The following is a 26,214-nucleotide window of genomic DNA, read 5'->3' on the forward strand; positions in this document are numbered from 1 at the left end:
TGTGCCCCCTCCACACCCCTCACCTGATGGTCCACTGTGCTCCCGTAGAGCCCGTTGAGGTTGGCGTAGTGGCAGTTCCTGTACCACCAGGCCCCTCGGTAGGAGACGGCGCAGGAGATGAGCAAGTTGTTGGGGTCCCGATCACGGGCAGAGAAGACACTGCCGCTGTGGTAGCTCATGGAGTCCCCTGGGCAGGATGGAGAAAGGAGCCATGAGGGCCTCCCCTCCCAGCCTCACCCTCCCAGCCTCGCAGCCTGTGTTTACCTGCGGTGCCGTGGTAGCCCTCCAGGTGGAGGCGGTAGTACTCCGCAGCTGAGTCTACGCGGAAGGAGTCGTACTGGGCGAACACAGCCTCGTCCCCGGCCCGCAGGTCCACGCGCATGGAGTAGTCACCTGCCTGCGTCAGGCGGTGCAGGGCCTCATTGCCTGGGGGTGGGAGACATGACCTCATCAGGGTCCTGGTGTCCACAGGGCCCCATCCCCATCCGTACTTCCCCAACCCCTGTGAGGTACTGACCCAGCCAGAACTCCCCAGAGATGTTCCCAAAACCATGGGCATAGTCCTCCCAGTCCCTCCAGAAGTCTGTCTGTCCATCCATGCGGCGCTGGAACACCTGGGAAGAAAGTGGGGGCACCATCAGCCTCTGGCTCCCGGGGCAACAGTCCCTGCCCTGCACAGACTCCTGGGTTTCCCAATGCCACCCACCAGCCAGCCGCCCCCGTCAGTCTCCATGTCACAAAACACGTTGAGGGGCCGCTCGCGGTTGCCGTTGAGGAAGATGGTGGTGGTCCTGGAAGCACCGGCTCCGTTCTGCATCTCCTCCCCGCAGTCCCTGGGGAAGGGGATCCGCAGCCCACCTGGGGAGAGGAGAGCAGGGTCCAAGGTCCAAGCCTTAGACCGTGGCTGCCCACCCAGTCCCCGGCCCCTGCCCGTGCGTCCAGGTACCGGTGGTGAAAGAGGTGGACACGGGCGGCAGGAGGCTCTCGCCCCACATGGCCTGGAGCCGTGCATTGTAGGGGGTGGAGGGAAAGAGGCCGAGGAGCTGGTGAGATGTGACCCCTCCCGGGAGCAGGATCTCCTGTGGGACAGACAAGGCGGGGTCAGGGGAGAGGGAGGTGGAGTCCCTCAGGGAGGGCCAGAGGCAGCACCTCCTGGAATCACCCAGGGAGGGGAGTTGGTCAGTGGGGCCGGGGCACCTGGGTCCGGCCACCAGGGGTGTCGAAGCTGAGCAGGTAGCCTGTGGGCCGGACTTGGGGCTCAGTCCAAGTGAGCAGGGCCGTGCGGGGGGTCACTTCCTTGGCCTCCAAGTCCCGAGGGGCCTCTAGCCCTAGGAGGGAAAGCAGGAAGAGGAGATGGGGATGAGGCCCATCCTGGCTCCCTCTACCTCCTCTCCCCCATCCCACACACCCCACAGACCCTACCTGTGGTGAAGGTGATGCTGGCTGGGGAAGTGAGGTTGGGGCCCCGCAGGCCGCGCACAGTGGCGGTGTAGTTGGTGTGGAGGACGAGGTCATGCAGGGGGTAGTCCACTGCGCTGCCTGGGGCCTCGGCCCGCAGAGGTGGGGCTGGGAGTGCAAAGAGGGGCATCAACGCCTCCCCCTCCATCCCCGGCCAGAGTCCAGTCTCCCCTCTGCAATCCCCACCCTGAACAAGTCCCCTCCAGAGGCCTCAGCCCTGCTCACCCCCAGGGGCTGTGACCTGGACGTCATAGGTGTCCACGGGATTCTGGGGGGGCTTCCAGTGCAGCACGGCGAACCCCTCAGTCAAGTTCAGTGCACGCAACTGGGTGGGGCCGTCAGGAACTGGGGGAAGGGGAGGGGCTCAGAGGGGTGTCCGCTGGTCTCTCTAGTCCCTGCCTCCCCAGACTCCACCGGCCTCCGGTCCACAATCGGAGCCTCCACCACCTCCCTTTCACCCTCCTCCTTCTCTCTCAACTCCCACCCACACCATTTCTTGGCTCCCACCTCTTGCCCCAGGTCCCAGTCCATCTCACCCGTGGTGAGGAAGCCTGTGAGAGGCTCACTCTCCTCAAAGCCTCGGACGGAGACCACGGTCACCTCGTAGCGAGCGCCTGGGATCAGTCCCTGGAGTTTCTGGGTCCGGGCCCGGCCGTCCACCTGCACGCTCTGCGGCTCCCCTGAAAACATTGGGGATCGAGGGTTACCCAGGGAACCCCAGGACGGCCGGAAGGTGGGCAGAGTGCAGGGGGGAGGGGAAAGGCGAGGCAATGAGCCCATGGCAAAGGCACCACCTCCGTCCGCCAGCTGGTAGGAGACTTTGAAGCTGTCCGCCCGGGACGGCGGGGGCATCCAGTTGACCTTGGCTGAGGTCTCCCTGATTTCACTGAATTGGAGGTCACGGGGGCTCTCCAGAACTGCAGAGGGAGCAAGGAACAAATGATGCGGGCAGGGGCAGGGAGGCTCCTCCCTACGAGTCCCACCCCTCGCCTCTGCTCCAGCACAGGCTCAGCACCCCTTTTCCTCTAGTCCCCAGGAATGGAAGTCGCTCTGCAGATGCCTCCAGGCCCACCACCAAGTCGCCCACCCCACTGCTGGCTGAGGCACCAGGTCCCCCCGGTTAGTACAAAGACCCCCACTTTGGGGCAGAGTGCGTGTGGATCCTTACCTGGGCTGAGGGTGCGAGCAGTGCCCTGGATGCTGTCGGCCTTGTGGGGTCCTCGCAGCCCATACAGTGTCAGGCTGTACAGCGTCCCGGGACGCAGGTCCCGAAGCACGGCTGAGTGCCGCGTGCCCGGCACCATCAGCTCGCGCTGCAGCAGAGGACGCGGATGCGGCTCCAGAGTGCTTGGTGATGGAACCCCAAAGCGGAGCAGGAAGGAGTCGAAGGCCCCAGGTGGGGCCTCCCAGTTGAGCCTCAGTGAACTTGTGGTCACATCAGTCACAGACAGCTGGGACAGGCGGGGTCCTGGCTCCCCTGAGGTCTGACCAGCAGGGGCCGGCCCTGCATGGAGTGGGTGGGAGAGAAGGGATTGGAGACAGGAGCACACCAGCTTGGTGACCCAGAGCACATCCCTTCCACCCCGCTCCCTGCCCCTGTTTCTCTATCTGTAACCAGGGACTTGCAGCCACAGGGGGGCCCTATGGGGCAGAGCTAAAGGCCACTCGCGTCCAGCCCACCCGTCCTGTCTCCCTGGTACCCGCTTCACGCTCTTTCCCTGCGACCACCCCTTCTGAGCCCTCCTTTCCCCCTTCCGAGTCCCAGACTAGAGGTCAGAGATGCCTGGTGGTACCTGTGGTGCCCTCAGCTGAGAGGGGCCCCAGGCGCTTCCCTTCATGGAGGCCATAGAGGAGGAACCTGTAGGGGGTGCTGGGCTCCAGGCCTGAGATGAGGATCTTGCTCTGGTCACCGTCCACGAGCAAGGCCTGGGGCTGCCCGTTCGTGTCCTCATACTGGACCACGAAGGAATCAAAGGGGCCCTGGGCCACGCTCCACGAGAGGCGCATGGAGTCTGGGGCTGTGTCGGTCACGGCCAGCACCCCTAGGCGGGGCTCTTCAGGAGGCTCAGGGGCCTCTGGGGCTAACTCTGGGGCTGGCGTGTCCTCTTCTGGGGCTGCGTGGGAAAAGCCCAGGGCAGAATGTGAGTGAGGGGTGCCTTGGGGCCCTCCGTTTTTATCTTTCAGGCTTGGCCCAAGGCTGAGGTGGGAAGTTTACAGGTCCAGGCGCAGTCAGACAATGAAGTCGCTGTGGCCTCGTGACTGCTGCGAGCTCCCCGGCTGTCGGAGTCAGGTGCTCACTTCCGCCTTCCACACCCCAGTGTCCTACCGAGCCCACCCTGAGCTATCACAGGCTCCGCCCCCACCCACGCCGGGACACATTCACTGAGCTTGGGGAGTGTGGTGCTCCCTTCTCAGAGAAGCTGAGGGTGGAACTGGCTGGTAAAGGTGACTGGCAAATCCCACCAGCCGTGCCTTGGTCAGGCCTGTCTGAGGTGGGCATCAGTGAGCTCTGGAAGCGGAGCCTGTAGCACAAATGCAGCCACTTCTGTTGGTTTCTGTGTCCCCGCTCATTTTGTTTTCCAGTGATTTTCCTCTTAAGAAAATGCTCCTGACTCATCCATGGCAGGGAGGTTTGCCACTCTCTGGACAAGGCCACCCTTCGGGGAGGCGACAGCTGCCCCAGTGAGTAATGAGGAGCAGCGGCAGTGATGGGGCAGAGCTGGGGCTGGGAGATGAGGGAGCCCCTGCCAGGGCCTTTCCCTCCCACCTGGCCTGGCTCCTGCTCTGGACTCCTTGATGGATGTTGAAGCCCACAAGGCTGCAGACTCATCCTCCTTCCTGGGGACAGGCCAGGGTGCCCCACTCCCACCTGCCCACTCCTGCAGTCATCTTTGTCTTCAGCCCAAATGCACAAGGAAACCCACACAAGGTGGCTTGCTACAGCCAAGCACAGCAGCCTCACCTGTCATTCCCAGGGCGGAGACCGGGCCCAGGCGCTTTCCCCCAACGAGCCCGTAGAGCAGAAACTTGTATTTCTTGCCAGGCTCCAGGTCCTCTATGGTGACTGTGTGCTGGTCTGCGGCCACAGGCACTGCCCTGGGCTGCCCGTCCGTGTCCCTGTACTGGACCACGAAGGATTCGAAGGGGCCCTGGGCCACCGTCCAGGACAGGTGCAGGGAGCTGGAGGTCGCCTCGGTCACGGTCAGTTCCCCCAGGCGGGGAGGTGGCTCCTTCTCCAGAGGAGCTGTGCAGAGGGAGGAGGGAAAGCTCTTAGTCACATGCTGCCTGTGCCTAAGCCCTGGCAGCTTCCTGGAGGTGTGAGGTTCTGGGAAAGGGTCCCTCCAGTGTAGCCCCAGGGACAGCTCCTTGAGGAGACACACAGGCTTGCTCCCGCCATGCCCTACAGTAATAAGGGAGAACAGCCCCCTCCTCCTCTGGAGGCCGCTGCCCAAACTCCATCCTGCCCTGCTCCTTCCCTGCTGTGATCAAGGGTGCAGTAAATACATTAAAGATCATCTCCCGAGGGAGGAGTGGCTGGGGGTGCAGAGAGGCCCTGTGTTTACCCTGACCCCCACCCCTGAGCAGGAATGAGGCCAGAGCTGAGAGAGACTCCCAGGAGGTCTCTGGGTTGTCAGGGAGACATCGCAAACATCGAGAGCTGGTCTGGGCAGCTGGCCAACACATGGCTCCCATCAGTGCCAGGCTGTGACCTCCCCCTTGTCCCCTTGTGGCCGTCAGCCTGAACATCCATGCCTCCTGCTTCCCCAGCCCCACATTGACCCCACGGGGCCAGGGCAGCCAGGGTGGGGCCGGGAGAAGACAGTTGACAAGCTGGGAGAACAGAGGGCGGAGCAGAGGCTTGCCCGGATGGGGCTGGCGCCGATGGGTGGGGGGTAGAGAGAGAGTCTGTACCCTGTCCCCACAGTGAGAGTCTGGGAAGAGAATTATGGAGTCCCAGGGACCAGGCCCCGATTGGCCGGCTGCTCTGTCCTCCTCTGGGCATAGTGACTCATGGTCCTGGGAGTAGGGTGAGGGTCAGTGACCCACCACACCCCTTCCTCGGGGGTCTGAGTCACGAGCACAGTGACACCAGGTTTTTCCATCGTCTTTCCGTAGCCAAGCTCTCCCTTTTTTCCCACCCCTCGCCTCCGAGTTAGGGAGGAGGGAGGAGGATGGGAACCACTACTGAGTCCAGCGCCATTCCCAGCCATTATGCAGGTGAGGACACCGAGGTTCCGGGGATGAAGCGGATTGTCCATGGCCACCCTGGCAAGGGCCGGGACTGGAACTGGAACACAGATCTGCTGGCCCCAAAGCCCGTGTCCCTTTTATTTCCACAGCAGTCAGCGAATGAAGAAAGTAATGCATCTTCTTCAGAACTGTGCCTGACACACACAGAGACTCACTTTCGGAGTTAAGATGGTTGTGTCAGGGCCGATAGAGGGAATCTCACGGGAAGGCCGTAGGGCCAGCTCTGAGGGCCCAAATGAGAGGCAGCTCTGGAAAAGGTGGAGCCTGGACTGGGACTCACCTGTGGTGCCGTCAGCAGAGATGGGGCCCATTCGTTTCCTGCCTGCCAGACCATACAGCAGGAACTTGTATTTCCTACTGGGCTGCAGGCCTGGGACTGTGACCCCCCACTGGTCGGCTGTCACTGGCACAACCTGGAGCCGACCATCCTTATCTTTGTACTGGACCACAAAGGAGTCGAATTCGCCCTCAGGGACCGTCCACGAGAGGCCCACAGAGTCAGGGGTCGCATCTGTCACAGTCAGCTCCCCCAGGCGGGGAGACAGTTTTGTGTCTGGGGCTGGAAAAGACAGTGAGGTGCATGGAGAGTGGGATGGAGGCAAAGGGGCCAGGGAGCTTCCTGGGCTGCTATGGCTTTGTGAGCCGGTCCCAGGAACGGGAGGGTGACTGGGCCAGGAGTAGGGATAAAAGCGGAGCCAGACAAGAAAGCAAGTGTCCCCTGGGGTGCAGGGAAAGTAGGGAGAAGGATGAGTGTCAGAGAGAGAGGAGAGCACAGGGCCTGGGTTTTCCTGGACCCAATAAATCAGTGGGAGCTGAGGACTGGAGTGTGGGGCACAGAAACGTGAAATTCCAACCGGCGCCACAAGGGGGCGAAGGCTCTGGCCGCGGAAGGCCTCCAGCCCTCACTCACCGGTCCTGGCCTCCACAGGGACCGGGCCGTGGCGTTTCCCATTCTGGAGTCCAAAGAGCAGGAACTTGTACTTGCGGGCCGGGTCCAGTCCTGAGACGGTGACCGCTCGGAGGTCTCCGCTCACAGGCACTGCCTGGGGCTGCCCCTGCGTGTCCCTGTACTGCACCAGGAAGGAGTCAAAGGGGCCCTGGGCTACGGTCCACGAGAGGCCCACTGAGTCCGAGGTCACGGCTGCCACCGTCAACTCCCCCAGGCGGGGCTCCACGGGCGGCGATGTGGGCAGGGGCGCTGAAAAGAGCAGAGCAGGCCCATGGGTCAGAAGACAGGACCCTGCCCAAGGGAGGCAGTGCTGTCCCGGGACTGGAGTGAGCATAGCGGCCTCCTCTAAAGCGTGCTTGCTTTAGAATCTGTGCCCTGCATTGCTGTAAGCAGCCCACAAACAGTGGTGCACGTAACCCTTTGCACAACATATGAAGTAGATGCCATTATTATCATCACCCCAACTTTGCAGGGATCTGAAGCATAAGGTTAGGAAACGCCTGCAAAGTCGCACAATCACTACATTCGAAGGCACATGCAGATCTGGGCAGCTGAATCTGAAGCACTTTCTGAGCCACTAAAATACTCCTTAAGGGAGCCTGAAGACTAACAAATGAGCACGAGCAACCTGGAGGTTCCAGATCACGATGGGAGGAAGGAAGCTACAGCAAACATGGCATGGACTACCTGCCCATCTGACTCCACACAGTCTCCATGAATCCAAGGATGAGGCAGGATCATTAGCAAGATGGGAGAAAAGACAGAAACCTAGAGGCTCAGTCATAAGAGGTGCCAAGATCCAAAGGAGAAACACAAGGGGGCTACAGAGGTAAACCTGGGGACGAGGGCCTGTCCCCCAACTCACCTGTGACGCCCAGGGCGGACACCGGGCCCACGCGCCTCCCCTCATGGAGGCCGTACAGGTGCATCTTGTACTTGCGCCCGGGCTCCAGGCCCCCCACGGTGACCTCGCTTTCCTCGCCCCCGACACGCACTGCCTGGGGTTGCCCGTCCCTGTCCTTGTACTGCACGGTGAAGGAGTCAAAGTGGCCCTGGGGAACAGTCCAGGAGAGGCTCAGCGAGTCAGGGGAGGATCCTGTCACTGTCAGCTCCCCCAGGAGCGGCTCCTCAGGGGGCTCTGGGGCCTCCGAGCTGGGTTCTGTGGGGCTGGGGGTCTCTTCTTCTGCAGCTGAAAAGGAGAGAGAGAGAGTAGGGGGGATGTCCTTGGGTCCTGGGGAAAATGAGGGAGAAGCCAAGGCTATGACTGGGGGACCTGAGGTCAGTTCAGAGAGGCCCATTATTGGGGCTGGGGGGTCCTGCTCAGCTGACAGCTAACACACATGACAAGTTCCAGGGTCAGCTGTGGGGGACCTGGGACAGTCACCAGCACAGCAAAGCTCCCGACAGCCCCTCTCTGCTCAGGAGGAGCCAGGGGTCAACCTCACAGGAAGGCCCAAGGGGAGCCCCAGCCCCAGCCACAAGGAGGTCTGTGGTGCTGACCAGACCCCTGTCACATTCCCCACCAGTCATCACCAAAGAGCAAGAGGGTGACCCTCCCACAGCACCCACCCTGTGACTCCCACTGTTCACTCACCCGTCACCCCGATGACAGACATGGGACCCACGCGTTGGCCACCGTGGAAGCCGTACAGGTTCATCTTGTACTTGTGGTCTGGCTCCAGGCCTGAGATGGTGACCCCGTCCTCATGCCCCGGCACCCTCACCGCCTTGGGCTGCCCGTCCCCATTCCTGTACTGGACCAAGAAGTGGTCAAACTGGCCCTCGGGGACCGTCCAGGACAGGCTGAGGGAATCGGGGGTGGCATCAGTCACTGTCAGCTCCCCTAGGCGAGGCTTGATGGGGGGCTCAGGGGTCGTGGTGGGCGCTGCTTGTGTGGTCTCAGCTTCATCCTCTGGAGCTGGACAGACAGGTATGTGGACAGTGAGGTCCCTGGGTCCTCAGTTCAGCATAGAAAGGATGTGTCACAAAACACAAAGTGCCCCAGAGCAGGACGACGCTGCCCACAGCGCCTCCAGCAAAGCTCTTCTTGCTCTCCTCTCCTGGTCTTTCCTATCCCTCACCCTGACCCCTGCCCTCAGCCCCCACCTCACCCCCACCTCCCAACACCCAGGCCACCTCTCCCTGTCCCTCCAGCACCGCCTGTCTTCTGAGCACAGCCCCACTCGCCTCTGCACCCTCGGCCTCCCTGCACTGGGGCCTCCTCGCCATCTTTTGTTCACTGGGCTTCTGTCTTTGCTCCCCAACAAGCTCAGCACACCCCTCCCGAGGCCAGAGCTTGGGGCGTGTTCCTGGACCTGGCCCCTCACCAGCTGCCAGCAGCCTCAGGACATCTTTACCCTGAATTCCCCGGATACCTTCCTCCCCACCTCCAGTCCCCGGGCCTGGTTTGGGCCACGGTCACCTCTCACCAAGGCCACCAACTGCCTACTGGCCTCCCTGCCTCCAGGCTCCCTGTCACCCCATCCCCATCTTCAGCCCCCACGGATGAGCTTCACACAGGCACAGCTGCTGGGGCCGTCTCAGCACAGACCTGAGCAACCACCTCCTCATCCCTGGGAGACCCCAGGCCTGGTGAGCGGTCCCCTCCTCTGCTCCCACACTTCAGGATGATCTACTCACCGCAAAGGACACCCCACTCAATCCTCAGTGCTTCCCACACACCATGCTCTTTCTAGCCTCCCGGCCTCTACACCAGCTGTGATGATCTGGCACGCTTCACCTCCTCTCTAAAGCTGTCACCAGGCTAAGGCCTGCCTGGCCTCAGGTCATGGCTGTCCCCTGGGTACCCATGGGCAGGGTGGCTTAGATATTCCTGCCTGGCCCTGGGTTTCCTGTCACATGCTCACCCACGTTTGCTTTCTTACTGATCCACAGCCTGTCCCCCACGACGTCAGCCCCATTAGGACAGGAACTTATCCCATTAGGATATGAACCCTAATTCTGAGCCTAACCTCTGTGAGGATTCACGAATGCAAGAAAAATTTGCTTCAACAAATTCTAAGAGAGTTTCCGAATCTGTTATTGGGAGGAGCTTTACTACAAAGGTATTCTGTGATTTGCACATAAATATTCATAGCAGCATTATTCATGATAGCTAAGAGGTGGAGGCAACCCAGATGTCCATCAATGGATGAAAGGATGAGTATGTATAAAATGAAACATTATTCAGCCTGAAAAGGAAGGAAGTTCTGGCCAGGTGCAGTGGCGCTTGCCTGTAATCCCAGCACTTTGGGAAGTCGAGGTGGGAGAATCGCTTGAGGCCAGGAGTTTGAGACCAGCCTGGGCAACGTAACAGGACCCCATCACCACAAAAAATAAAAATGAAAATAAAATATAAAGGAAATTCTGACGGATGCTACGACATAGATGAACCTTAAAGACATTGTATTTAACAAAATGAACTATTCGAAAAAGACAAATATTGTATGATTGCACTTATATGAGGTACCTGAAGTCAAATTGATAAGAGACAGAGAATAGAATGGTGTTGCCAGGGGCTGGGGCAAGGGGAGAATAGGGTTTGTGTCTAGTGGGCAGGAAGTTCCAGTGTGGGAAGAGGAGTTCTGGAAGTGGAGGGTGGTGGTCCACAGCAATGTGAGCGGACTGCATACTGGACTGTATACTGGAAAGTGATTAGGATGGCGAATTATATCATGAGTACTTTACTACAATAAAAAACACACAAAAAAGTGTGTTCCTTGGACCAGTGGCATCAAGATCAAGAAGAATCTTGTTAAAAATGGATGGCTGGCGGGGCACGGTGGCTCGCGCCTGTAATCCCAGCACTTTGGGAGGCCGAGGCGGGCAGATCACGAGGTCAGGAGATCGAGACCATCCTGGCCAACCTGCTGAAACCCATCTCTACTAAAAATACAAAAAATTAGCTGGGCATGGTGGCGCACGCCGGTAGTCCCAGTTACTCAGGAGGCTGAGGCAGGAGAATCACTTGAACCTGGGAGGCGGAGGTTGCAGTGAACCGAGATCGAGACACTGTACTCCAGCCTGGGTGACAAAGTGAGACTGCAAAAAAAAAAAAAGGGAAAAAAAAGAAGAGAAGAGAAGAGTCTCTGACCCTACGCCAAACCTGCTGAATCCAAATCTGCCTTTTAACAAAAATCTGCAGGCATTTGGATACTCAAAGGAAGGAATACTCTTGAGAGTATGTTTTCATGAAGACTGGAGAGACAGCAGTATCTTCCGGGGCCATCTTCCCCAGCCTGCCTCACTCACACTCACTCACCTGTCACACCCACAGCAGACACTGGGCCCACGCGCCGCCCCTCGTGGAGGCCGTACAGGTGCATCTTGTATTTGCGTCTGGGCTCCAGGCTCCCCACGGTGACCTCGCTCTCCTCGCCCCCAACACGTACCACCTGGGGCCGCCCGTCCCTGTCCTTGTACTGCACGGTGAAGGAGTCGAAGTGGCCCTGGGGGACGGTCCAGGAGAGGCTCAGCGAGTCAGGGGAGGATCCTGTCACTGTCAGCTCCCCCAGGAGCGGCTCCTCAGGGGGCTCCGGGGCCTCCGTGCTGGGTTCTGTGGGGGCGGGAGTTTCTTCCTCTGCAGCTGAGAAGAGGGGACAGAGAAGGTGAGGCAGCTTCCCTGGGGGATGTCCTTGAGGGTTTCGGGGAAGGAGAGCGAAGCTGTGGCCATGAGTAGGGGTCCGGAGGTCAGCCTGGAGAGGCCCATCTTTGGAGCTGGGCGGTCTTGCTCAGCTTGCAGTCAACACACATGACAAGCTCTGAGGTCAGTGCTGGGGAACTTGGGACAGCCACCAACAGAGCTCACAGGGCCCTTCTCCACTCAGGAAGAGCTGTCAGTCCTCAGGGAAGTGAGGAAAAGCACAAAGGTACCAAGGCTCAGCCAAGAGCAGAGGGGCTTCCTGGGCCAGTTCACCCATCACCAGAGAAAGGGGGACCCTCCCACAGGCCCCACCCTGGGCTCCCACCATCCACTCACCCGTCACCCCGATGACAGACATGGGACCCACGCGCTGGCCACCGTGGAAGCCGTACAGGTTCATCTTGTACTTGTGGTCTGGCTCCAGGCCTGAGATGATGACCCCGTCCTCGTGCCCCGGCACCCGCACCGCCTTGGGCTGCCCATCCCCATTCCTGTACTGGACCAGGAAGTGGTCAAACTGGCCCTCGGGGACCGTCCAGGACAGGCTGAGGGAATCGGGGGTGGCATCAGTCACAGTCAGCTCCCCCAGGCGAGGCTTGATGGGGGGCTCAGGGGTCGTGGTGGGCACTGCTTGGGTGGTCTCGGCTTCATCCTCTGGAGCTGGACAGACAGGTATGTGGACAGTGAGGTCCCTGGGTCCTCAGTTCAGCATAGAAAGGATGTGTCACAAAACACAAAGTGCCCCAGAGCAGGACGACGCTGCCCACAGCGCCTCTAGCAAAGCTCTTCTTGCTCTCCTCTCCTGGCCTTTCCTATTCCTCACCCTGACCCCTGTCCTCAGTCCCCACCTCACCCCCACCTCCCAACACCCAGGCCACCTCTCCCTGTCCCTCCAGCACCACCTCTCTTCTGAGCACAGCCCCACTCGGCCTCTGCACCCTTGGCCTCCCTGCACTGGGGCCTCCTCGCCATCTTTTGTTCACTGGGCTTCTGTCTTTGCTCCCCAACAAGCTCAGCACACCCCTCCCGAGGCCAGAGCTTGGGGCGTGTTCCTGGACCTGGCCCCTCACCAGCTGCCAGCAGCCTCAGGACATCTTTACCCTGAATTCCCCGGATACCTTCCTCCCCACCTCCAGTCCCCGGGCCTGGTTTGGGCCACGGTCACCTCTCACCAAGGCCACCAACTGCCTACTGGCCTCCCTGCCTCCAGGCTCCCTGTCACCCCATCCCCATCTTCAGCCCCCACGGATGAGCTTCACACAGGCACAGCTGCTGGGGCCGTCTCAGCACAGACCTGAGCAACCACCTCCTCATCCCTGGGAGACCCCAGACCTGGTGAGCGGTCCCCTCCTCTGATCCCACACTTCAGGACAATCCACCCACTGCAAAGGACACCCCACTCAATCCTCAGTGCCTCTCACGTGCCGTGCTTTCTAGCCTCCTGGCCTTTGCACCAGCTGTGATGATCCGACACGCTTCACCTCCTCTCTAAAGCTGTCACCAGGCTAAGGCCTGCCTGGCCTCAGGTCCTGGCTGTCCCCTGGGTACTTGTGGTCAGGGTGACTTCATTGTCCCTTCCCAATCCTGGCTTGGCCCATGGGCTCCACATGCTCATCCTTCTTTGCTTACTTTCTGGTTTTCCGCTTGTGCCCACAACTGTGAGCCCCATGAAAACATGAACTTGTGTGTGTCACTTTCCAGCTTCTGCCTATGAAAGAAAAAAACAGCCCTGACACCCGTGAGCTACCCTTTCCCTCAGCCAGGCCACTTGCTTGGGACTGGCCTGGCACAGTCTGGTCTTGGCGTGGTCCAGTTGAACACAGACAATTTCATGGAACATCAACATCAGACTAGGTCATTAGTCAGTAGGATGGATCAAGGCAAGAACAAGGCCAGTCTGTGATCATGTCTCAGTATAGACAAACTCTTAACACTTTCCAAAGCACAAAAATAACGAAACATCACCCATCCAGCTAATCTGAGTGACAGTTGCTTCTTTACCAATGGCAGCTTTGGCCTTGCTCTAGTTGACCCCCGCAAAGATAAGACTTAGTGAGACGCCTGGTAACAGGTTATCCCTTCTTCTTGACAGCGTCTAATACAGAGCAAAACCTTGCTTCCTTAAACGCTTTCCCAAAATACCACCACAAGCCCAGTTCCTTAACAATGTCTTTCTAAAGCCTCTTCCTGAGTCAGCCCACAGTCATCCTGCACTGCACGGAGCATAATTCCATCAGTTCAATTTTTGGCGAGTTTCTGGAGGTCGTTGGCCAGAAGACATTGATACCCTAAAATTACAGTGCCGGGATCAGGGCACGGAATTCTTTGCTGAATGAACAAATTGGCCCACTGGAGGGAAAGGTCTGTTCCTATTCCTGTTCCAGTGGTGGGCTTCGAGAGTGCGCAGTCAACACGCTGCCCCTCACTGCCTTCTGTCTTCCTTCACGGCCCCCAGTCAACTCCACAGAGAAAGCACACTACCAGGAATCAGGGACGCAGAAAAATTCTCTTCAACAGATTTCAAAAGAGGGTCCAATTCCTTTGTCCTGAGGAACTTTGCTACTCAAGGGGCATGATCATGGGCCAGCAGCATCTGCATCATTTCTTGTTAGAAATGCAGAATCTCTGGCCCTAGCCTAAACCTGTTGAATCCCAGTCTGCCTCTTAGCAAGATCCCCAAGCATGGAAACGTGCAAAAGAAGCCCGACGGGTGAGAATATTTTTGTTTTCGTGAAGTTGCAGAGAAAGCAACATCTTCCAAGGCCATCTTCCCCACCCGGCCTCACTCACAAACACTCACCTGTCACACCCACAGTGGACACCGGGCCCACACGCCGCCCCTCATGGAGGCCGTACAGGTGCATCTTGTATTTGCGCCCAGGCTCCAGGCCCCCCACGGTGACCTCGCTCTCCTCGCCCCCAACACGCACCACCTGGGGCCGCCCGTCCCTGTCCTTGTACTGCACGGTGAAGGAGTCGAAGTGGCCCTGGGGGACGGTCCAGGAGAGGCTCAGCGAGTCAGGGGAGGATCCTGTCACTGTCAGCTCCCCCAGAAGTGGTTCCTCAGGGGGCTCCGGGGCCTCCGTGCTGGGTTCTGTGGGGCTGGGGGTCTCTTCCTCTGCAGCTGAGAAAAGGAGATATAGAGAGGATGCCAGGTCCTTGGGTGATGTGCTCAGGTCTTCAGGGGAAAGAGGGAGAAACCACGGCCACTACTGGGTACGTGACATCATTTCAGAAAAGCCCATTCTTGGGGCTGGGGGGTCCTGCTCAGCTGACAGCTAACACACATGACAAGTTCCAGGGTCAGCTGTGGGGGACCTGGGACAACCACCAGCACAGTAAAACTCCTGATGGCCCCTCCCTGCTCAGGAGGAGCCAGGGGTCAACCTCACAGGAAGGCCCAAGGGGAGCCCCAGCCACAAGCAGGTCTGTCACATTCCCCACCAGTCATCACCAAAGAGCAAGAGGGTGGCCCTCCCACAGCATCCACCCTGTGGCTCCCACTGTTCACTCACCCGTCACCCCGATGACAGACATGGGACCCACGCGTTGGCCACCGTGGAAGCCGTACAGGTTCATCTTGTACTTGTGGTCTGGCTCCAGGCCTGAGATGGTGACCCCGTCCTCATGCCCCGGCACCCTCACCGCCTTGGGCTGCCCGTCCCCATTCCTGTACTGGACCAAGAAGTGGTCAAACTGGCCCTCGGGGACCGTCCAGGACAGGCTGAGGGAATCGGGGGTGGCGTCAGTCACTGTCAGCTCCCCTAGGCGAGGCTTGATGGGGGGCTCAGGGGTCGTGGTGGGCGCTGCTTGTGTGGTCTCGGCTTCATCCTCTGGAGCTGGACAGACAAGTATGTGGACAGTGAGGTCCCTGGGTCCTCAGTTCAGCATAGAAAGGATGCGTCACAAAACACAAAGTGCCCGAGAGCAGGACGATGCTGCCCACAGCGCCTCCAGCAAAGCTCTTCTTGCTCTCCTCTCCTGGTCTTTCCTATCCCTCACCCTGACCCCTGCCCTCAGCCCCCACCTCACCCCCACCTCCCAACACCCAGGCCACCTCTCCCTGTCCCTCCAGCACCACCTCTCTTCTGAGCACAGCCCCACTCGGCCTCTGCACCCTCGGCCTCCCTGCACTGGGGTCTCCTCGCCATCTTTTGTTCACTGGGCTTCTGTCTTTGCTCCCCAAAAAGCTCAGCACACCCCTCCCGAGGCCAGAGCTTGGGGCGTGTTCCTGGACCTGGCCCCTCACCAGCTGCCAGCAGCCTCAGGACATCTTTACCCTGAATTCCCCGGATACCTTCCTCCCCACCTCCAGTCCCCGGGCCTGGTTTGGGCCACGGTCACCTCTCACCAAGGCCACCAACTGCCTACTGGCCTCCCTGCCTCCAGGCTCCCTGTCACCCCATCCCCATCTTCAGCCCCCACGGATGAGCTTCACACAGGCACAGCTGCTGGGGCCGTCTCAGCACAGACCTGAGCAACCACCTCCTCATCCCTGGGAGACCCCAGGCCTGGTGAGCGGTCCCCTCCTCTGCTCCCACACTTCAGGATGATCTACTCCCCGCAAAGGACACCCTACTCAATCCTCAGTGCTTCCCACACACCATGCTCTTTCTAGCCTCCCGGCCTCTACACCAGCTGTGATGATCTGGCACGCTTCACCTCCTCTCTAAAGCTGTCACCAGGCTAAGGCCTGCCTGGCCTCAGGTCATGGCTGTCCCCTAGGTACCCATGAGCAGGGTGGCTTAGGCGTCCCTCTCTCGTCCTGACCTGAGCCCTGGGCCTCCCTATCACATGCTCACCCGCCTTTGCTTCATTTGCTGGATCGCAGCCTGTCTCTCCATGTATGCCTTTCCATAATGTTGATATATTCCTTTCAATGTGAGCCCCATCAAGACAGAAATATGTATAGGAAAATAGTAGAGAAGGGCACATTTTCTAGGGCTGTCTTCCGACGCTGCCCCACCCACACTCACTCACCTGTGACGCCCACGGCAGACACCGGGCCCAGGCGCTGCCCCTCTTGGAGGCCGTACAGGTGCATCTTGTATTTGCGTCCGGGCTCCAGGCCCCCCACGGTGACCTCGCTCTCCTCGCCCCCGACACGCACCACCTGGGGCCGCCCGTCCCTGTCCTTATATTGCACAGTGAAGGAGTCGAAGCGGCCCTGGGGGACGGTCCAGGAGAGGCTCAGCGAGTCAGGGGAAGATCCTGTCACTGTCAGCTCCCCCAGGAGCAGCTCCTCGGGGGGCTCCGGGGCCTCTGTGCCTGGTTCTGTGGGGCTGGGGGTCTCGTCCACATCCTCTTGTGGGGCTGAAAGATAATATAGGGGGGATACAGGGTTTAAGGGTTTAAGGGCGACTTGTTTTGCCAGTGCTGTCAACAGAGGTCATGCATCAAATGCGCCCCTCCAGAGCAGGCTGAGGGCTGGGGCAGTTTTGTGTTCGTCATTTAGGCCGGTGAGGTATCCCCGAGCCCCGGGCCTGTACTGCTGGCAGAGCTGCACTGTTACAAACCTCCAGAAGGCAACTGAGACATAGTGTCAGGAGCCAAAGTAATTCTCATTTCCTTTGACCCAATAATCCCAGTTCTGGGCATCTATCCTAAGAAAATTATTAAAGCAGGAAAAAGTTATAGCATGGAAGAATTCATGATGGGATTATTCATGACAGCAAATGTGTCAGGAACACACATGACCCGTAGAAGAGGATTAATTCTGTTAGAGCTTTCACCACCACACATCAAACAACCATTGAAACGATGATTAATGCTGGTTGTGTAGCCGCAAGGTGAATGATTACAATGTACTTGTGTACAAAAAAGGAAGAGCCAAGAATTTTATGAACACTGATTGCAACTTTAAAACACGCTCTGCATGCAAAATGCAGAAAGGAAATGTGCACTACACACATTGTTATTAATGCCGCCAGCTGGGGGAGAAAGCAGGACTATGAGATTCTGTTTTTCTGTTTTTCAGGCTTTCCACATAGTGTTGCTATATTATTTTCACTAGAAAAATGTGGGCTAGAAAAGAAATTCTGGGCCCGGAGTGGTGGTTCATGCTTGTAATCCTAGCATTTTGGGAGGCCGAGGCGGATGGATCACCTGGGGTCGGGAATTCGAGCCCAGCCTGGCCAACGTCATGAAACCCTGTCTCTACTAAACATACAAAAATTAACCAGACGTGGTGGTGGGCACCTGTAGTCCCAGCTACTCAGGAGGCTGAGGCAGGAGAATCGCTTGCACCTGGGAGGCAGAGGTTGCAGTGAGCTGAGATCACACCACTGCACTCCAGCCTGGGCAACAGAGTGAGACTCGGTCTCAAAAAAAAAAAAAAAAAGAAAGAAAGAAATTCTGGGCTACAAGAAATAATAATCGAGTGTGGGGTGGGGGTGGGGTAGCAATACAGATGGAACAGGAGGGGCAGGGGTGGGTCCCTCAGCCTGTCCTCGGTCGGTTCTGTGCTTCCCCACGGTGGGGGTAGGAATATAAAACTGAATGTGGACCAGAACCGCTTACCCCCAGAGTGTGAATGTTTCTAATGTTCATTTTCCAATCATTTCCCTATTCCCCGTTTCCCAAAACTCAGATGGTCCTCTGAGCACGCATATGGAAACGAGGCTTCCCCCCAGGAATTGAGGATGCTGAGTGAGACTGAACACGCATATGGAAATGAGGCTTCCCCCCAGGAATTGAGGATGCTGAGTGAGACTGTTTCCTTTGGCTGGCTGGTCTTTGGGAGATGAGTTCGCTCCTCACTTGGTATCATAGAGGTGGCGACCTGCCCTGCAAGAGACCGCCTCTCAGCAGGGCTGATTCTTCCCCATCAGTAGGAATTCTCGAAAAATGCTCTAAACCAGGCATAACATCCTGGCTGAGGATGACTTAGAAAAGGCAGCCTGACTGCATGTTTGGAATTCAATTTACCTCATGATCCCCACCCCTCCAGTTTCTTATGGACTAGACATTTTGAACTTTCTCAGAATTAGAAATAAAGTAAGTCTGGCCAGGTGCGGTGGCTCACGCCTGTAATCCCAGCACTTTGGGAGACCAAGGCGGGCAGATCACCTGAGGTTAGGAGTTTGAGACCAGCCTGACCAACATGGAGAAACGCCATCTCTACTGAAAATACAAAATTAGCCGGACGTGGTGGCTCATACCTGTAGTCCCAGCTACTTGGGAGGCTGAGACAGGAGAATCGCTTGAACCCAGGAGGCAGAGGTTGCAGTGAGCCAAGATCAGGCCATTGCACTCCAGCCTGGGTGACAAGAGCGAAACTTCATCTCAAAAAAAAAAAAAGAAGGAAAGAAATGAAATAAGTCACAAGAGTGATAGGGGAGTAGGACAGATGGAGTGTAAAGAAGAAGACATTATATACTTTCTCTTTTCCCTTCCCCTGATTATAAAAGAAATGTTTGCCATTTAAGAAAAGTTGGGCTGGCCGGGCGCGGTGGCTCAAGCCTGTAATCCCAGCACTTTGGGAGGCCGAGACGGGCGGATCACGAGGTCAGGAGATCGAGACCATCCTGGCTAACACGGTGAAACCCCGTCTCTACTAAAAACACAAAAACTAGCCGGGCGAGGTGGCGGGCGCCTGTAGTCCCAGCTACTGGGGAGGCTGAGGCAGGAGAATGGCGTAAACCCGGGAGGCGCAGCTTGCAGTGAGCTGAGATCCGGCCACTGCACTCCAGCCTGGGCGACAGAGCGAGACTCTGCCTCAAAAAAAAAAAAAAAAAAGAAAAGTTGGGCTATGCAGAATAGAATAATACAGAAAAAAAATGTGCTGGAACATTCTATTCTATCTAACAAATCATGCAACCGGTGGGATGTATTTCTTTCCAGTCTTCTTGCCATACTTGTTACTTTCAAATGGTTGTGATTAGCATCTTACAAAAATTTGGGCTCCTTTTTCTTCTTTTTTGAGACTGAGTTTGGCTCTATCAGCCAGGCTGGAGTGCAGTGGTGATCTTGGCTCACTGCAACCTCTGCCTCCCAGGTTCAAGTGATTCTCGTGCCTCCACCTCGCAAGTAGCTGGGATTACAGGCCTGTGCCACCATGCTTGGCTAATTTTTGTAGTTTTAGTAGAGATGGGGTTTCACCATGTTGGCCAGGCTGGTCTGGAACTCCTGACCACAGGCGATCAGCCCGCCTCGGCCTCCCAAAGTGCTGGGATAACAGGCGTGAGCCTCCGTGCCCAGCCTAGGCTCTCTTTTTTCAATGTAACATTATAAAGTAAGGGTCTTATGTTAAAACATTTCAGTGGTGGCATAATAACTCTTTTTATAGATGTTGCCTAAATTATTTAGTCATCCCAACGTGGTTTGACATTGGATTGTTTCTCTTGTGTGCATTTGTGTATGTGGTTGTAAGAATGCTGCGATTAAGATGGAAAGAAAGGAAAATTCTTGTAAGTCAGGCTTGGTGTGCACCTGACATATTTCACCCTTGGAGGTTATCAGTGTTTGACCATTAGAGGGAGGCCACGCCAAAGTGAACAAGCAAGCCACTAGCATGGGCCACAGCCACGGGCCACAGAGCGAGGGCGGGACACAGCCACGGGCCACAGAGCGAGGGCGGGACACAGCCACGGGCCACAGAGCGAGGGCGGGACACAGCCACAGGGCACAGAACAAGGGCGGGACACAGGAGACAAGTCCTGGACCCCCAGGGCTTGGTGAAAGGGCACAGCAGTAAACCAGGTACCCATGAGGGAAAGGTAGTTCTCCCCTGAGACCCCAAGCACTACTCACCAGTCATGCCCACAGTGGACACCGGGCCCACGCGCCGCCCCTCATGGAGGCCATACAGGTGCATCTTGTATTTGCGCCCAGGCTCCAGGCCCCCCACGGTGACCTCGCTTTCCTCGCCTCCAACACGCACCACCTGGGGTCGCCCGTCCCTGTCCTTGTACTGCACGGTGAAGGAGTTGAAATGGCCCTGGGGGACGGTCCAGGAGAGGCTCAGCGAGTCAGGGGAGGATCCTGTCACTGTCAGCTCCCCCAGGAGCGGCTCTTCGGGGGGCTCTGGGGCCTCCGTGCTGGGTTCTGTGGGGCTGGGGGTCTCTTCCTCTGCAGCTGAGAAAAAGGGACACAGAGAGGATGGTAAGGTCCCTGGGGGATGTGCTCACATCGTGGGGAAAAGGAAGGAGAAGCCAGGGCTGTGACTAGGGGGCTTGAGGTCAGTTCAGGGAGGCCCATTCTTGGGGCTGGGTGGTCCTGCTCAGCTGACAGGTAACACACATGACAAATTCCAGGGTCAGCTGTGAGGGACCTGGCACAGCCACCAGCACAGCAAAACTCCCGATGGCCCTTTCCTGCTCAGGAGCCAGGGGTCAACCACACAAACAGGTACAACGGGAGCCCCAGCCCCAGCGACAAGCAGGTCTGTGGTACTGACCAGACCCCTGCCACCATTCCCCACCAGTCGTCACCAAAGAGCAAGAGAGTGACCCTCCCATGGCTCCCACCCTGGGGCTCCCATCGTTCACTCACCCGTCACCCCGATGGCAGATACGGGGCCCACGCGCTGGCCACTGTGGAACCCGTACAGGTTCATCTTGTATTTATGGTATGGCTCCAGGCCGGAGATGGTGACCCTGTCCTCATGTCCTGGCACCCGCGTTGTCTTGGGCTGCCCATCCCCATTCTTGTACTGGACCAGGAAGTGGTCAAACTGTCCCTCAGGAACCGTCCAGGAGAGGCTGAGGGAGTCAGGGGTGGCATCTGTCATGGTCAGCTCCCCCAGGCGAGGCTTGATGGGGGGTTCGGGGGTGGGAGATTCTGTCAGGGCTGGGGCCATTTCTTCATCATTTCCTGGGGCTGCATCAGAAAACAGAGAGAATGGGTGGACATGCCTGGTGGGCCTCCTTTTAGCCAGGAGACTCTGGGATTCTCTTAGACACACCAGGGGCCCACAGCCTGGATGCTGGTGCCCCAAGCTTAGGATATCATTCTTCTGCTTTGAATGCTCAGTTAACACCACACCTGTGGTGAAGTCATGATGCTCAGTGTGCATGCCTGGAACCCTCAGGAGCTGCCAAGCGAATTTGTTTTGCAGGACAGAATTGATGCTTTATAAGAATACCAACCAGGGCCGGGCGCGGTGGCTCAGTCCTGTAATCCCAGCATTTTGGGAGGTCGAGACGGGCGGATCACGAGGTCAGGAGATCGAGACCATCCTGGCTAACACGGTGAAACCCCGTCTCTACTAAAAATACAAAAAATTAGCCAGCGTGGTGGTGGACGCCTGTAGTCTCAGCTACTTGAGAGGCTGAGGCGGGAGAATGGCGTGAACCTGGGAGGCGGAGCTTACAGTGAGCCGAGATCGCGCCACTGCACTCCAGCCTGGAGATAGCAAGACTCCGTCTCAAAAAATAATAATTAAAAAAAAAAAAAAAAAAAGAACAGCAACCAGGGCTGGGCGCGGTGGCTCAGGCCCGTAATCCCAGCACTTTGGGAGGCCGAGGCGGGCGGATCACCTGAGGTCAGGAGATCGAGACCAGCCTGGCCGACATGGCGAAATCCTGTCTCTACTAAAAATACAAACATTAGCCAGGTGTGCTGGCGCATGCCTGTAATCCCAGCTACTTGGAAGGCTGAGGCAGGAGAATTGCTTAGATCCGGGAGGCAGAGATTGCAATGAGCTGAGATCACACCACTGCACTCCAGCCTGAGAGCCTGGGTGACGCAGTGAGACTCCATCTCAAAAAAAAGAAAGAAAGAAAACAAAGAACACCAACCAAGCATAACAGGCAAGTTGTATCAGGAGGTTCATCCACTTGGGCTTGGATATTCCACCTAATTCTGAGCATTTTTAGAAACCAACTTAGATTTTACAGCTGAGGGTACAGATGAGACCGCATGAGGGCATCTTTGCAGCTGAGTTGTCTCTGGACCTGGCAGTAGCTCTGCTAACTTATGGCAGAGAGTGCACCTCCAGTTTTGCCAGCTCTTTTGGTCCGTATGGAATCAACTGCTTTGTTTTCATTGATTTCTTTAATCTTTTCTGCTCTTCATAGGGTTTTATTCTGCCTTCATAGAATTACAAAATCATCACATTTCATTTGTCTGTTCTTTTTTTTTTTTTTTTGAGACGGAGTCTCGCTCTGTCGCCCAGGCTGGAGTGCAGTGGCCGGATCTCAGCTCACTGCAAGCTCCGCCTCCTGGGTTCCCGCCATTCTCCTGCCTCAGCCTCCCGAGTAGCTGGGGCTACAGGCGCCCGCCACCTCGCCCGGCTAGTTTTTTGTATTTTTTAGTAGAGACGGGGTTTCACCGTATTAGCCAGGATGGTCTCGATCTCCTGACCTCGTGATCCGCCCGTCTCGGCCTCCCAAAGTGCTGGGATTACAGGCTTGAGCCACTGCGCCCGGCCATTTGTCTGTTCTTTTTGAGAACTGAGTCTTAAGCATCTAGGGGGTAACAGCTATAAAAGAGCGCCACAAAAGCATCAAAGAGCCGAGTTACAGGGTAATGAAGGGAAAACGCCTTGTTAGGTTGTGCACATGGCCAATGTTTGTAATTAAAGTAATAGTATCCATGTTAACAGGATTCAGTGTTGTTTTAAAAGTAAATGGGTATTAATTTGGGGGCTTAGAGAACACATACAATTTTTCCCACGGAAATCAGTGATAATTATGAGAATTTGCCCTAAGGGATTTTCAGGAACTTCCTACTTTCCTCAGAAGGGAAGACTGCAGTTATCTCTCACTGTGTGTGAGAGCCAAACCACACTCCCACCCATCCTTCAGGACAGGTATGGTTATTCCTTCTTTACAGATGAGGAAAAGGAGGTACAGAGAGGTTGTGTGTGTGTGTTTTGTTTGTTTGCTTGTTTTGTTTTTTTGAGATAGAGTCTCGCTCTGTCACCCAGGCTGGAGTGCAGTGGCTCGATCTTGGCTCACTGCAACCTCTGCCTCCTGGGTTCAAGCCATTCTCCTGCCTTAGCCTCCCAAGTAGATGGGACTACAGGCATGTGTCACCACACCCAGCTAATTTTTGTATTTTTAGTAGAGATGGGGGTTTCACGATGTTGGCCAGGCTGGCCTCGAACTCCTGACCTCAGGTGATCTGCCCCCTTCAGCCTCCCAAAGTGCTGGGATTACAGGCGTGAGTCACCATGCCCAGACAGGTTATGTGATTCTCTTGAGGTCACACAGCTCAAATGGGCTGAGGCTATGGTCAACCCCAGGTGTACCTCAGTCTGTGTTATTTTCCTGGTCCCCCACCTCTTTGAGAACCCAAAAAGCCCATGTGTAAAGGGTAGAAGACCTGGGGCAATACCAAAGGCTTGGAGTGAAGGCACCAGCAGAACCATTCCCAGGAGCTTGGGAGGCTCAGGGAAAGTAAAATAAAGCCACCAGATACTGGCAATAAAGGGGAAACTGAGTCTAGTTCAGGGCAGGGCCCAGTGCCCTACTGCACACTCACCAGTTAAACCAACAGCAGACACAGGGCCCATGCGTTGGCCACCATGGAAGCCATACAGGTTCATCTTATACTTGTGGTCTGGCTCCAGGCCCGAGATGGTGACCCCGTCCTCGTGTCCCGGCACCCGCACCGCCTTGGGCTGCCCGTCCCCATTCTTGTACTGGACTAAGAAATGGTCAAACTGACCCTCGGGGACTGTCCAGGACAGGCTGAGGGAGTCGGAGGTGGTGTCTCTCACTGTCATCTCCCCTAGGCGCGGCTTCACAAGAGGAGCATCAGGGGACTCCTCTTTGGGGGCTGGGAAGAGATAGAAACAGAATCTTTTCTGTTGCTTTCCGGAAGGAGCTGTTGAGGCCCCAGCTGCTTGAACTCAGGTCAGAAGGTGGGCCCAGTCTGGGCCTAACTGAAGATGGATTTCTGATTATAATCATTACAGTCTTTTGTGGCTTCCTTATGGTCCCTCAAACATGCCAGGTGGCCTCCTACCGCAGCACTTTTGCAGTGACTGTTCCCTCCACCTAGATGTTCTTTCCCCAGATATCTTCATGGCTTATCCCCACCCTTCCTTTAAGTCTGTTCAAAAGCCACCTTCTTCTGGGCCTTCCCTGACTGCTCTACTCAACATTTCAGTTTTCTCAATTGCAATGTATCCTCCTTCTATAAACCTAATTTCAGCAACAAATTGGAAAACAACAGTTATGAGACACTCGGGAGACTGTAGCACTACCTGGATACGTGATATCAAGGCATGATTGTTCATTTATCAAGGTATGCTAATTGTATTGCGGAATTTTATTATTTATTTATTTATTTATTGACACAGAGTCTCGCTCTGTCACCCAGGCCGGAGCGCAGTGTCGCGATCTTGGCTTACTGCAACCTCCACCTCCTGGGTTCAAGCAATTTCTTGCGCCTCAACCCCCCAAGTAGCTGGGACTATAGGCACGTGCCACCACGCTCTGCTTTTTTGTATTTTTTTTTTTTCTTTTTTAGTAGAGATGGGGTTTCACCATGTTGGTCAGGCTGGTCTCAAACTCTTTACCTCAAGTGATCCACCTGCCTTGGCCGCCCAAAGTGCTGGGATCAAGCATGAACCACCTCACCTGGCTGTATTGTGGATTTTTTAAAAATAATTTTTCAGAAGGGAGATATACCTTTAAATATTTAGTGATGAAAGGATAGGGTGTCTGTGGTTCGTTTTAAAATATTGCAGTAGTATAACCATACAATGCAATACTGTTTGGCAATAAAAAGCAATGTAGTGACTGAGAGCAGGTGGCTCATGCCTGTTATCCCAGCACTTTGTAAGGCCCAGGCAGGAGGATTCCTTGAAGCCAGGAGTCTGATATCAGCCTGGGTAATATTGAGAGACCCCATCTCTACAAAAAAAATTTTAAAAATTAGCTGAGTGTGTGGCAAGCACCTGTGGTCCCAGCTACTTGGGGGGCTGAGATGGCTTGAGCCCGGGATTTTGGGGCTGCAGTGAGCTATGATCATGCCACTGCACTGTAGCCTGGGCAATAGAGTGAGAATTTGTCTTAAAAAAAAATCAATCAGTCAATCAATCAATCAATAGCAATGTAGTAAATGTAGTACTTCTACATGCTACATTGATGAACCTCAAAAACATTATGCTCAGTGAAAGAAGCCAGACACAAAAGGATACATATTGTGTGATTCCATTTATACGAAATGTCCTGAAAAAGCAATCTACAGAGAAAAAATTAGATTAGTTTATAAACTAGGGCTGAGATAGGAATGGGTCTGGACCCAAGATTTCTTTTGGGGGTGATGGAAAAGTTCTAAAATTAGATTGTGATGATGGCTGCACAAGTAGGTAAAGATACTAAAATCAGTAAGCTGTACACTTAAAACAAGTGTATTTTATGCCACATGAATTATATCTCAATGAAGGTGTTAATAAAGAAAACATTCAGGCCAGGTGTGGCGGCTCACACCTGGAATCCCATTACTTTGGCTGAGGTGGGAGGATCACTTGAGCCCAGGAGTTCGAGACTGGCCTGGGTAACATGGCTAAATCCCGTCTCTACAGAAAACACAAAAAATTAGCTGGGCATGATGGAGTGCGCTTGTAGTCCCAGCTATTTGGGAGGCTGAAGTGGGAGGATCCCTTAAGCCCAGGAGGTTGAGGCTGCAGTGCAGTGAATTGTCACTGTGCCAGTAGACTCCAGCCTAGGTGACAGAGTGAGACCTTGTCAAAAGAAAGGAAGAAAGAAGGAAAGAAGGAGAGAGAGAGAGACAGAGAGAGAGAGAGAGAAAGAGAGAGAAAGAGAAAGAAAAAGAAAGAAAGAGAGAGAGAGAGAAAGAAAGAAAAAGAAAGAAAGAAAGGAAAGAAAGAAAGAAAGAAAGAAAGAAAGAAAGAAAGAAAACATTCTAGTGATTCTAGTGGAGGAAATCAATGGAGCAGAGATGAGTCAGACTGGCCAGAAGTTGATATTTGATTGAAGGAGGGGTGGCAGGGTGATGG

General features: G+C 55.9%; 1 protein-coding gene and 1 long non-coding RNA gene across 2 annotated transcripts in view; one reads left to right on the forward strand and one right to left on the reverse strand.

The window, feature by feature from the left end:
- TNXB (tenascin XB) overlaps positions 1–26,214 on the reverse strand; it is a 57,713-nt gene that overhangs the window by 576 nt on the left and 30,923 nt on the right. The window contains 25 exon segments of the mRNA XM_033216696.1: positions 24–187; positions 265–426; positions 518–614; positions 707–858; positions 947–1,079; positions 1,198–1,328; positions 1,423–1,566; positions 1,684–1,803; positions 1,995–2,138; positions 2,253–2,375; positions 2,627–2,962; positions 3,252–3,572; positions 4,421–4,702; positions 5,990–6,268; positions 6,620–6,907; positions 7,524–7,847; positions 8,253–8,576; positions 10,920–11,243; positions 11,637–11,960; positions 14,101–14,424; positions 14,816–15,139; positions 16,281–16,613; positions 20,052–20,375; positions 20,793–21,119; positions 23,727–24,023. Of these exon segments, the coding sequence (XP_033072587.1) occupies positions 24–187; positions 265–426; positions 518–614; positions 707–858; positions 947–1,079; positions 1,198–1,328; positions 1,423–1,566; positions 1,684–1,803; positions 1,995–2,138; positions 2,253–2,375; positions 2,627–2,962; positions 3,252–3,572; positions 4,421–4,702; positions 5,990–6,268; positions 6,620–6,907; positions 7,524–7,847; positions 8,253–8,576; positions 10,920–11,243; positions 11,637–11,960; positions 14,101–14,424; positions 14,816–15,139; positions 16,281–16,613; positions 20,052–20,375; positions 20,793–21,119; positions 23,727–24,023 (6,101 nt within the window).
- On the forward strand, positions 3,569–5,983 carry LOC117086986. The gene is made up of 3 exons (XR_004438637.1): positions 3,569–4,140; positions 4,502–4,659; positions 5,799–5,983. It is a non-coding gene; the product is annotated as an uncharacterized LOC117086986 (long non-coding RNA).

Source organism: Trachypithecus francoisi, unplaced genomic scaffold (assembly GCF_009764315.1).
Source record: "Trachypithecus francoisi isolate TF-2019V2 unplaced genomic scaffold, Tfra_2.0 Lachesis_group10, whole genome shotgun sequence".
Classification (NCBI taxonomy): Eukaryota; Metazoa; Chordata; class Mammalia; order Primates; family Cercopithecidae; genus Trachypithecus; species Trachypithecus francoisi.